We start from the raw sequence: 12,786 nt of genomic DNA, 5'->3' as shown, positions 1-12,786 counted from the left end.
CTAGGGGTAGGACAGGAATAAAGACACAGACATAGAGAATGGACTTGAGGACATGGGGAGGGGGAAGGGTAAGCTGGGATGAAGTGACAGAGTGGCATGGACATATATACACTACCAAATGTAAAATAGATTGCTAGTGGGAAGCAGCTGCATAGCACAGGGAGATCAGCTCCGTGCTTTGTGACCACCTAGAGGGGTGGGATAGGGAGGAGGGGAGGGAGACGCAAGAGGGAGGCGATATGGGGATATATGTATATGTATAGTTGATTCACTTTGTTATACAGCAGAAACTAACACACCACTGTAAAGCAATTATACTCCAATAAAGATGTTAAAAAAAATTATTGCATTCACATCATCAAGAATATGATCAAAATTATACATTTTCCATGGCTGGCTTCATTTCACTAGTCTACCTAAAGGAAATAACGTATAATATACAATAGTATATAATATACAATACTAATGTTGATTATTTTAATAAGAATCCAACATTAGCAACTCTAAATAAAAATGATCTTACCCTGCTACTGTAATCCAAAATAGTATTAACATTGAAAGCTTTTATTTTGATATCTTATTTAGATATTTTGATAATCATTGCTCTTACAATTTAGTCTCCTCTTATGTAAAGGTTATCAGAAAGTAATAAGTATAGATAAGATTCAAGTGACATAAACACTTTAATGATATTCAGTAGTTCTTGTCCAATTTCATTATTATTACTTATGGTCATTTATTCCACATATACTACATAGGCAGAATGTGGATTTATTTCTGATCATGAGAATATTTTTAAAAAAACAGAGAATGCTAGTCTAATTGATTAAATTGCCAATGCAAAATTAAATGTTATCTAAGACACATCTTTTTTATACCCTAAATAAAAAGTAACTATAGAAACATGATTTATATCTAAATGTTAGCAAAAATTCTTTTGAAAGTAAAGACATATTACAGGTAGAGAATAACTATTTTCTGGTACTTAGTTTCCAATATTCATATCCTTAAATGATCATCAAAGAATATGATGTATATATATATATAGATAGATAGATATATACACACACATACACACATATATATATCGTAGAAATGATCAAAGTAAGGCATTTTCTCTAGAGGATAAGGTGACAATATTTAAATGGATACTTTGTAACATACCAGAGAACCCTTTTCTCCAGACTGGCCTTCTTTTCCAGGATGACCCTACATTTATCAAAAATATAGACTGGTGAGATGCAATATTAATGGTAATTTATACTATGAAATTGTTCCCTTTTTTCCCATCTGTTGAGGTTTTACTCTTTATGTTTCAAAATATATTGCACATTTTGCATCAGTGTATATGGCTTTAAATAACACTGGAAACTGTGGCATTTGGAAAGAAACATAATAAGTTTATATTGCATAGGTATAAGTTTCATCAACTACATAATATACTTGAGCGAGAGCTTGGGAAAAGCACATAAAACATACATATTATTCATCAACAATTCAACCCCAGTCTCATTTAGAGTCTTACATAAAGGTGTTTCAATCTAACTTCTATTTTACATATTGATCAAATAATCATACACACATCTTTAAAAAGCAACTAAAATATGTGGATGGGATATTTTAAAATATAGCAACATCATAAACACTCATGGTGTTTGTAATCAAGTTATCGAGAGTCACTAAATATTGCATAAAAACATACAGCTCCACAACAACTATACTCAATGAAAACAAGTAGTTGCAGAATGAAAATTTTTGTACCCAACTCTGAGTAAGTAGTTTGAAGAGAAAAAAATAACAACTGTGGAGATTACATAATTACATTATTTATTACTATGTGATAAGATATAATAAACATTGCTATATTTCTAGAAAAGTAGGGAATCCCTGAAGGCAGAGGAATTTTCATGTAAGATGTCTGAGGAAACTTACAAAAGGTGACGAATTTCACCTGGACTCTCAAGAAACATGTTCTTTGAAAAGGAAGAGAGAATGGAAAAGTGTTTTCTATGAAAAGAAAAAGACATAACAAAAGGTATAGCAATAGAAAATGTAAAGCATGCTAAGAGAAAAGTGAGTGGTAGGAAAATATGAGATTCTGGCCTAGAGTGGTCCAAAGCCCACTGGGAGCTCCTTAAAGAGTTTGCAATATGGAAGTGACATGATGAAATAGCATTTTAGAGAGATCAATGTTTAATTACTGGCTCGATTGCTTTTATTACTGAATTCTTACAATCACTTCTAAAGCACATGTAAAATCTATTTATGAAAATAACATATAGAAATTTTAATGACCAGGTAACTATTACTTACAGGAGGCCCATCAGCACCAGGAAGTCCTCCGAGCCCTGGTTTTCCTTGTGGTCCCTAATCAAATAGAGAAAAAGAATATTTTCATTTAAAAATTGAAAATAATGAAAAGTCTGACTTTGTACATAGGAATATACAGCCAATAAAATTCTTAACTTGAGTCACTGGCTTTCATCTATAAGCAACAAACATCTGAATACTTTTTAACATATTATGTAGAAGAAATGGTATATAAAGATAGATGAAAACCAAATTTAACGTCTGTCAAAGATATGCTAGTTTTCATCCTGCTTAGTAGTCCTAAATGTGTCTTTTTTAATTAACAAGTTAGTTTTTGCATACCACAATAAACTGGAACTTATAGAATAAAAATGAAAACAATATAGGTCAATATACAATCAATATACATTGATTTATATCATTGAAAAAGCAAATATTGGCTATTTCCATCAATGATGTTAATAAGTGCCAATTCACAGGGAACTATATTCAATACCTTGTGATAAACCATAATGGAAAAGAATATGAAAAAGAATGAACTAAATCACTTTGCTGTACAGTAGAAATTAATACAACATTGTAAATCAACTGTTCTTCAGTAACTATTTATTCAACAGATTAATCTGTGTTTAATCACAGGGGATTTAAAATCTCATTTAATTTGATCATTGGTAAGGTTGAAACATGCTAAGAATGACTATTACAAGAAGTAGACCCTTCATCAGGAGAAAAATTGGCTTTCTGCTTAGAATAATTAACTTTATCAAGTCTTCAGAGCCTAAGCCATTATTGCTTACTGGTCAAGTCATTAGCCAGAATTTAGAAACAATTAAAAGGGCAACGATATATCAGTAAGCCTAGATGCTGGATGTAGGAGGATTTTTCCATTCTTAGAAAGTATTTAGAAAAAGCATTGTATTCATATACATGGATAGTACAGAATTTAACTAGAAAGCCTTACTTAAATCACTTAAGAAGAAAGTCTCACTTAAATCACTATGGAACAACACACAAAAATAAACATAACATTTAAATTGAACAACCTGGACTTTATAACTGAATTTAATTGCATCGCATTTACAGGATTTAAAAGATTCAATTCCCTTCACCACTCTGCAAAGTCATATACAGTTAAGTAATCTAACATTATGAAACAACTGTTATAAAACTTCTTTTTTTTATGGCAGTATTTTGCCTTTCAATCAAATTATTTTTTCGCTCTCAGGAAATAGTCTTATTTCTTCAAAACAAAATGTAGATTACAAAGGCAAAACTATTCCAGTAATTATTATTATCAGCAGATATGATATTTCTAAGACAATGACCTTGTGTACAATACTACATGGATTTTTTTTTATGTTGTTGCTATATATTTAAGGGTAGATGAGAAATACTAAAACTCTTGTACTATAGGATGATTCTTTTAATCAAGTTAAAATCAGTCCATCTTTTTTAAAATGGAAGCTCCATGACTACAATATTTTGTCTGCTTTCTTAACTGCTTGGTGTCTCCCTACAGGAATGGGAACAAAGTTAAATGAATGAATGCCATATTTTAGATGTTAATAAAATAGTTAAAATTCATTGTGTCTCTATGCACAATGTTAAGCAATATATAATATATATATTATATATATTTATATGTATAGTATCCATTTTAAGTCTCAAGCAATTCCATGAAATATCAGCATCAAAGAGCTTGAGTAATTAACTAATGTTAATACATCACAGAGTTGAAATATAAATGAATCCAGATCTGTAGCCATATCGTCAAAGTCCTTGCCTTTAACTAATATATATTTCGTGTCTTGCTATTTCTTCTTTAGCTCATATAGTTATACAATACCATTTGTTTTCTGTAAAGCCATTAACATATAAGTGATGTAAATTCTGCAACCATAAAATAAATCATAGGACTTAACAGTATATTTAAGTTATCAATGTCTCAGGAAAGCAATATAGTTGTCATCCATTTTAGTTAATTAACTTGAACTTTATAAAATCTTTTATCACAAATATAATAACAGCATAGGCTATGATAACTTAGGACAAAAATATAAAAGTTATTGGGAATTAAAAATATATGACATTACTTAAATTATATTTAATTGTGAGATTATAGCATGATCCAACTGAAAACATTATTCACCAAGTTTTGAAAGACAAGGCTCTTGAGCCAGAATAAACAGAACACAGTATATCATAAAGAAAATAAAAGTAATATAGATCCAAAATAAACTATATACCATAAATGCAATATAAATAAAATGCATTTTCTTTATGTTCTTGAGTTTCTTTCTCCTTTTGATGGAAAGAGGCTGTCTTTGGACTCAAGAGCTGGATATGTTCAAAGCAGAGAAAGAAGCAGCTTGTGCTTAAAGACAGCTCTCTTCCTACCACAAGAAGTGCAGTGAATCAGATTCTATATTTTGCTTGTGGCTCAACAAAGGGAATTCAGATATACCAGCTTTCCTTAAAAGCAAATTCTTCCTAGGAATCCAGTTCAGAGATGATAAAATTATTGTAGAAAATTCAATAGGCACATGCCTCAAGTGCAATTTATGGTTATGATGAGCTAATCTGAAATATGTTAAGAATGGTCCAGATTAAAATCTCCGATCTAAAGCAAAGATTTTAAATCACCTTTGGTACCTAACATCTTAAATAAATAAACCATTTTCTAATAGCACTCTAATACTGTAAACGTATGGAAAATATGCACAGAGAAAAAGTACTTTAAAGATCATTTAAGTTTGATATGCTAATTCTTAACATTAATAATAAGTAACTTGGTAAGAATGTTACCAAAGGATTTGAATATATATTTTACCAAAGAATATATAGAAAAGGTCAATAAGCACATAAAAATATGCTCAGCATCACTAGTGATTAGGGAAATGCCAGTTAAAACCACAATAAGATACTATTTCACACCAACAAAAATGACCATAATCAAAAAGAGAAGCAATATAAGTATTATTGAGAATCTAGAGAAACTAGAATCCTCATAAATTGTTGATAGGAAAGAAATATGGTATAACCACTTTGAAAAACAATTGGAAGCTTCTTAAAATGTTAAATATAAATTTACCATATAACCCAGCAATTCCACTTCTAAGTACCTACCAAAAATAAATGAAAACATGTCTACACAAATACCTTTTTACAAATATTCATAGCAGCACTATTCATAATAGCTGAAAAGTGTACATAACTCATATGTCCCTCAACTGCTGAATAAGTAAACAAAATGTGGTATATTCAATCAATGGAATACTATTTGGCAACAAAAAGGAGCAAAGTGCTGATATATGCTGCAATATGGATAAACCTCAAAAACATTATGCCAAATGAAGCCAGACACAAATGTCACATATTATATTCATTCATATGATTAAATTAAAATATTAATTTCATTCCTATATCTTGTTCACATGAGATGTTCAGATAAGGTAAATCTATAAAGATAGAAAGTAGATCAATGGTTGTCTAGGTTTGTGGGTGGAATGGGGAGTGCAAATTGACACAAGGTTTCTTTCTGGGGTGGTATAAGTATTCTAAAAATGTGATTGTGGCACAACTCTATAAATTTACTAAAAATCATTGACTTGTACACTTCAAATGAGTAAATTTTTAGGGTATGAAATTAACCCCAAGAAAGTTGTTAATTTTAAAAAAATTGCATATTCATAGAAATCAACAAAAATAAGAAAAAAATTATATTAGAAAGAATTAGGTAACACTGTGCTGTAACTATAAGGGACAGGAAATATTACTTAGGGAATCTGTCAGAGGAGATAGGGACAAAAGACATCTCTTTAATTAAAAACTTATTCTTGTTTTGATCCAGACATTGAGTTATTAACAAGAACATCATTTGCCATTTATACATGAGAAATGGTGGCAATAATAACGTCACAATTTTCCCTTAATTAGACCTTGCTAAAAGCCTTTTGTCACAAGCAAACCTAATTACATTTTTTAAATAATAAGAAATAAAAGGAGAACCAAAATAAAGAGAAAACACTCACTCATATCAGTAACGTTTCTGAAATTAATATAGCTGAGAATGTCACATTTGGAAGTTATCCAAATGGAAACTGTGAAATTTTATCATTTACAGTTCGGAGACATATGAATGACTGCTGCTCACCCTGTACTTTCATAATTTAACTCCAGATTAATTCTTTATATGCTGAGACATTTAAATATCTTATCAAAAACAGAAGGCAGGCCTTATACCTCCCTACAGTTGACAACACAAACTTGTTTACCAGACATTACTAGAACAACCGAATAACTTACTTTTTCACCGGGAGGACCAATTGGACCTTGTGGACCAGGAAGACCCTATTTTAAAAGAATTCATTTCGTATGTCAAGAATCACATCACAAGAATACACTTTTAAAATAGTAAATGATTAGCTCTCTATTTTACATGAAATGATTTATGAGAATCTATATATATATATCCCCCCACATTCCCCAGAAAGTTTTGCAACACTATGAGGAGTTTTACATAAGCTACTCTTCTGGCGACGGATATGTAATGTGATCCTATTCAGAATCCTCCTGCAGGTGTCCTGGCATTCCATGAACACCGAATGACTCATTTTTCTCTTGGAAGAAAGAGGCCTCTGCAAATTTGCTCAAATTTTTTTTAACAAGAAAAAAAAAAAAAGAATGATCTTCCTATATTCACAATAAAAACTCTTAGCCCTACATAGAAAATTCTCAGGCTGTCAATTTTCTTGTATAAAGATACCATCTTACCCCATTATCTCAAAAAAGCTGTGACAGTTTAGACTTACTTGAGGTCCTGGATTCCCTTGCTGACCTGGAGGTCCAGGCTCCCCTTGGGGACCCTGCCATAGGAAAATATAAAGAGTCTTAAATAAAACTATTTCACATAATAGGTTTTTTCTTCTCAATTGAAAAAAAAGTCCCCAAATCATGTTTCCCTATAGAGAATCTGGAAAATCTTGCAAAATATTAATGCTGGCAAAAGCACTTGGCAACACATTGTAAGAAATCTTAATTTTAGATTTAGCAACAAAAGTGGTTTGTTAGTACTTAGATTACAGAAACAAGTTATCTTATGGATATTTTCTACATACCATGTTCCCTTTTGGTCCTGGGGGGCCATCCACACCTGCGATACCCTTCAATGACGAAAAAAATATGCATGAGTGTTTACAAGTTCAGATGCTACAAAGGAAAATTTAGAAGACTAACCTAAGAACATGACACCCAGTAGCCTAGGTTGACTAAAAAATCATTTTAGAACTTAATGGAAATGAGGGAAAAAGCAAGGTCTATACTCTCCTCTCCATGCCCATGGAGACAACCTAACAGCATTTTCCACTGCGTGTTCAGAATTTGACATGAAACAATAAAATAGGTAAACTAAAAGGAAGAGAAAAGAAAGAAGCCAGTGGAGTGGGGTATGCTCAGTTAAACTGATAGGCAGCATCATTAGGTCTTAGAATATAACAGAGCAGTAAACACTTGGCTGTCTACTGAAAGCTTTCACAGCCTCCCGGCTTTAAAAAGTCTGGCAACAAGCTTTCCCTAGGAAATCTTGAATGTTTTCAACAATACATACAGGCTGTCCTGTAGGTCCTGGAGTTCCCCTTGGTCCTAGCAAACCTCGTGGACCCTAGGAGGAAAAGAAAAACACATTCTCATAAGAAATGCCTTCAAAACATGCCTCTTCCTTTAAATAAATTTTAATGTAATGTTTAGATTAAAATATTTGTTCATCTTCTTTTAATGGTGTTTAAAATGCCATTTTTATGTGACACAAATATCTAGTGTTTATATTGATCCAAAAGCCAAGATGGATAAGAAAGTCTTTAATACAGCCGTATCTTTGATTTTATAAATTTATATATGAATCACTTGGGAAATTTTAAAAACAGGAAATATTTTAATGCTTTAAATAAGTCACTTTTGTGTCATTTTTTTCCAATTTGAATAGCAACACTGAACCTTATTAAATCTTATTATTCAATAAGATAGACTACACAAATAGAAGAGTCCTGATTCTCATTTATTTTACATTTAAGTAAATTCCCTCTTGAAAGAATATTCTTCTGAGAGAAAGAAACAAACAGCTGGATAACTATATTAGCAAGATTTGCTTGATTTTTAAAATTATTATGACAATTAATTTCTTCTTCTTCCCCCTCTTCCATTTGTTCCTCCTTCTTTTCCTTCTTTAGAAAAGTGAATACAATGATTTACTGTCATATTCACTTGAGCTACTATGCCTTTTAGTTGACAGGCTCTATAATGTGGCAAACTAGGACTAAAAGTAGGAGGCCTGCTTCTAGTCTGGTTCTTTGATTAACTAGCTTTGGGTAAACCTTTCCAATTCAGTTTCCTCATTTGTAAAAATCAGTGGAAAAAAGGATATAATCTAGTAAATTTTATAGTTCTATCTGGTATATACTAAGCACCTCATTTTTGTGTTTCTTCTGACAATAAGATTAGTTTATCCTAAACACATAAATAGATTCTAGAGCTATTGATGACATAAAAACTGAAACAAAACAAAAAAACAGCAACAAAAACTAGGTAAGGTTTTTGCCTGACAAGATGTTATATCCCACAATTTTTTCTCTTGATTTTCTAAGACTTTTTCTTTAAAAAAAGAAGAGCTCTGAGTATCATTTTTAAGTGTTTTTTCACATAACAATTACCTGGTTAGCTTAGGCAAGACGGCAATAGTCATCTGAGTTTATTATTGACTTTATATATGTTAACACCAATCACTATTCCTTCAAAACGGGGTATTATTTAAAAAGAAAAAAAAGAAAGTTGCTTACAGCTTCACCTGGAAGACCCCTTGGTCCTATTTCTCCATCTTCTCCCTGTCATGGACAAAATGAATGGGAGAGTGATGCAATCAGACAATGTAACATTTCAGCATGATTTTGTTCTATGTTTTAATTTTAAATATTTCTTAAAAGAAATGAAGTTTAATATACCCGCATTCCATCTTCGCCAGGAGGACCAGGAGGACCTTGGGGACCTCGTTCACCCTATTAAATAAATCCAAGTATAAGTAGAACATGAAATAAACTAGAATGTTTGTCTATCCTACAGCTATCCTACCAAATATAACGGAACATTTGCAGAAAAAACTTACGCTCTATTTTCCCTCCTCAAAGATAAGATAATTCATAATTTTCAAAGATAAATCATAATTTTACATTAACTGGCGTTATATATTAGTATGCTAGGAAAAATGTTCCCTCAATTTTGAAAACAAAAAGGTTTAAATGAAATTCCCAAATAATTTTCAGACATTTAATTATTACAAACTAATAGAAAAGTATTCTGCTGAAGACTGTCTTAAACATGGATACACTTTGCTGATTTTTATTTAATTTACACTTTTTCTGCTTCTAAAATAATTCTTATTAAAACAGCACAGTTCTAGAAGACTAAAGAAGTTTTTGGATTTTTTGAAAAACAAAATTATATATTTTTCTCAACATGTGATAGGCACACACTAAATATCTTGCTAGACATTCATAGTGCTTTCTTTTCTTTATTGTTCTATTTTTTTATATTCTCCAATTTCCTAATGGTTGTCCCAACTTCCTTCTTAACTTTTGGAGAAGAAAAATGTGAAGATCCAAAGCTGATCTTTTTTCGAAAGACCACATCTTTGCTTAATTTTCCACTAAAAATATTGACTGGATTGCCGTTCAACATTGTATTTTGTTTAGCCTTAGTGAATTATAAGCTCTTGCACTGGATTGCAAACTAATATTATCACAAAGAAGTAGCCTGTGGTGTCTCAATCTACTGGAGCCATCTAATTAGTATAATAAAATACAGTGCCCAGTATATTGTTATATTAATGACAAACTGCCTATAGATGTCCTCTTTTGAGTATATTTCCACAGACAAAATGTAAGAAGGAAATTGAGGCAATTATCAAAAAATTAGAGGCAAAAATTAAATCTCCACACTTGTTCTATAAATGTATTTTCCATATACATGTACATAAAGATTCCACCTCAATTTATGTTTGTGTAAAATGAGTATTTTAATGTCTAAAAGAAATTAAAGAACTTATATGTGTATCGCACATATAATTCTACTTATCTTTCTTCAAATGTCTAGTAGATGTACTAATTTACATGAGTTCACAAATACTTAAATTAATTTTCTTCTTATATCTTAGTGTATCAATATTTTGTAGTATTCCTGTATTATCCCAACATAAAAAAGTATAAAATGTACAGAATGGTATATCTTACCCTGTGACCCTTGTCACCTGGCAGACCTGGAAGTCCATCAAATCCTCGATCCCCCTGTAAAATCACCATCAACATCATCATCGATCATCATCACCACCATCATCATCATCATCACATTCCCAGCCTATTTCTGTACTGTAATTTGAGTGTGAAATATCCTTTCATATCAAGAAACTCTATTTTAAAATATAAAAATTTCAGGGGTGAACTGAGATACGAGATCTGAAAATACAAATGTATGAGATGAGCTCCCGACCTTGGCCCCGGGTTCTCCTGGCATTCCTCTTCCTCCATCAGCACCCGGACGACCCTGATAATACCAAGAACATGACTAAGCAAAAGGGATTCCAAATAGCACAGAACAAAAGAAAACAAAATAACTGATGATTTCAGATGCCCTCAAAATGTACAATGAAACCTAACCATACCCTTTTTCCAGATTTTCCTATTGGACCAGGAGGACCTTGGACACCACGAGGGCCCTATACAAAACATCATAATTAATTAATTTTATAGAATTCCTGATCAATAAACTTAATCACATCAAGAGAAATGGCTGTAGAAATTTATATCTTCTTAGCTTTACCTTAATCATTTTAACACAAGAAAATTATTTCTTATGCAAAAGTCTAGATAAAGCAAAAAGACAAGAGAATCAATTTTCCTAAATGGTTTCTTGCCAAAAAAGAGTCATGCTATTTTCTTAAGTTTATATAGACATGCGATTACATTTAAACAAAAGGCATATAAAGTGATATTTTAAGCTTAAAAAAATCCTCAATTACTAAATATATTCTCAAACCCTTGCAGTTTTACATTTCACTTGACTGAAAACACTTCCATTTTATTCCTCTTCTCTGCCTTCACCTTTCTCTTCATTTTTTGGAGATCCTATTCTAGATATTTATTCTTTTATTGCAGGTATCACATTGGATTATAACTGTCTTTTTTTCATAGTTGAATCTCCCATTAAATTGTTAACCACTGTGATTTTGGACTATATCTTTTTCTCCGTTATACTCCTATAATTTAGCACAGTGCCTGGTACATATTTCTTTCAATCATCTACAAAATCCTGGAGGATCACTTGGCAAACCTTAATTCAAATTATTGACTGGCACCATGCCATGTCAGATTAAAGATTCTCAATATCTTTCTTGAAGCAGTATAATACAATGTTATATCAATATACAATGTCTTATTTGTGAATTAATATATGTGTTTTTAATATAAAATACACAGCTAATAATAGATCCAATATAGATCCAGTAAAAATAGTATATAGGCCTTTGTATTTAATTAACTATACCCCTTTTTAAGTTTAAACAATATGCATATAATGAGTGAGGTAGAAAATGTAACACATATTTGAAATTACAAATAATTCTTATGATTGCTGTGAAATGTTGATTATAGAAATATGAAATTAAGGTTGCCTAATAATTAGAGGTTAAAAGAATATAGCTTTTAAAATAATATTGCAGCAAGAAAACTCTATCCTATACCCCAGCTGGAAGGCAAGGAGTAATAATAACAGGACAAATCTTGTTAATTTTTAATGAAAATGATCCTTCATTTGATATTGCATCTCATTGAAGTTAAGGAAAACTGCAAAGACCATGAAAACTACTGCAGCATGTTTTCAGATTCATCCATTTTGTAAAGAGGTGAGTCTGACCCAAAAGTTCATAAACTTTGCAAAAGACATATCAATATTTTTATGCAATTCTCAGTTAAGGTACAAATGTTTTCCATCTCTTTATGGCAACATTTAACAAGCACGAAAAAGAAGGTTGCCACATTCTGTGTCACCCAAATATCTTTCTAAATTTTGGGGGGATTTTTTCTCATTTCAAAATAAACTGTGGTGCATCCAAACAGGGGAATATTATTCAGCAACAAAAGGGAATAAACTATTGATGCACTCATCAACTGCAACAAATCCCAAAGGCATTATGCTGAGTGAAAGAAGCCAATCTCAAAGGTTACATAATGTATGATTTCATTTATGTAGTAGTCTTGGAAACATGAAACTGTAGTGATGAAGAACAGATCAGTGCTTGTCAGGTATTAGGGGTACAAGGAAGTTGTGACTGTAAAGTGGCACCAAGAAATTGCTTGGGGTTACAGAACTGTTCTCTATCCTAATGACTGTGGTGGTGGTGACGAAGAATACATATAGGTGTTCACATTCAAGTTT

At 31.5% G+C, this 12,786-nt stretch overlaps 1 protein-coding gene across 2 annotated transcripts in view; it reads right to left on the bottom strand.

The window, feature by feature from the left end:
• The window catches only part of COL11A1 (collagen type XI alpha 1 chain), a 212,859-nt gene that overhangs the window by 99,578 nt on the left and 100,495 nt on the right, over window positions 1-12,786 (bottom strand). For both annotated transcript variants that reach the window (XM_061183781.1, XM_061183782.1), the window contains 11 exons: window positions 11,015-11,068; window positions 10,843-10,896; window positions 10,587-10,640; window positions 9,303-9,356; window positions 9,141-9,185; window positions 7,916-7,969; window positions 7,428-7,472; window positions 7,122-7,175; window positions 6,616-6,660; window positions 2,314-2,367; window positions 1,165-1,209 (listed from right to left, as the gene is read on the bottom strand). In XM_061183781.1, the coding sequence (XP_061039764.1) occupies window positions 1,165-1,209; window positions 2,314-2,367; window positions 6,616-6,660; window positions 7,122-7,175; window positions 7,428-7,472; window positions 7,916-7,969; window positions 9,141-9,185; window positions 9,303-9,356; window positions 10,587-10,640; window positions 10,843-10,896; window positions 11,015-11,068 (558 nt within the window). The remainder of the gene's footprint in view (window positions 1-1,164; window positions 1,210-2,313; window positions 2,368-6,615; window positions 6,661-7,121; window positions 7,176-7,427; window positions 7,473-7,915; window positions 7,970-9,140; window positions 9,186-9,302; window positions 9,357-10,586; window positions 10,641-10,842; window positions 10,897-11,014; window positions 11,069-12,786) is intronic.

Source organism: Eubalaena glacialis, chromosome 3 (assembly GCF_028564815.1).
Source record: "Eubalaena glacialis isolate mEubGla1 chromosome 3, mEubGla1.1.hap2.+ XY, whole genome shotgun sequence".
Lineage (NCBI taxonomy): Eukaryota > Metazoa > Chordata > Mammalia > Artiodactyla > Balaenidae > Eubalaena > Eubalaena glacialis.
The sequence above is the reverse complement of the archived record's forward strand: the minus strand, read 5'-3'. Positions and strand labels throughout refer to the sequence as shown.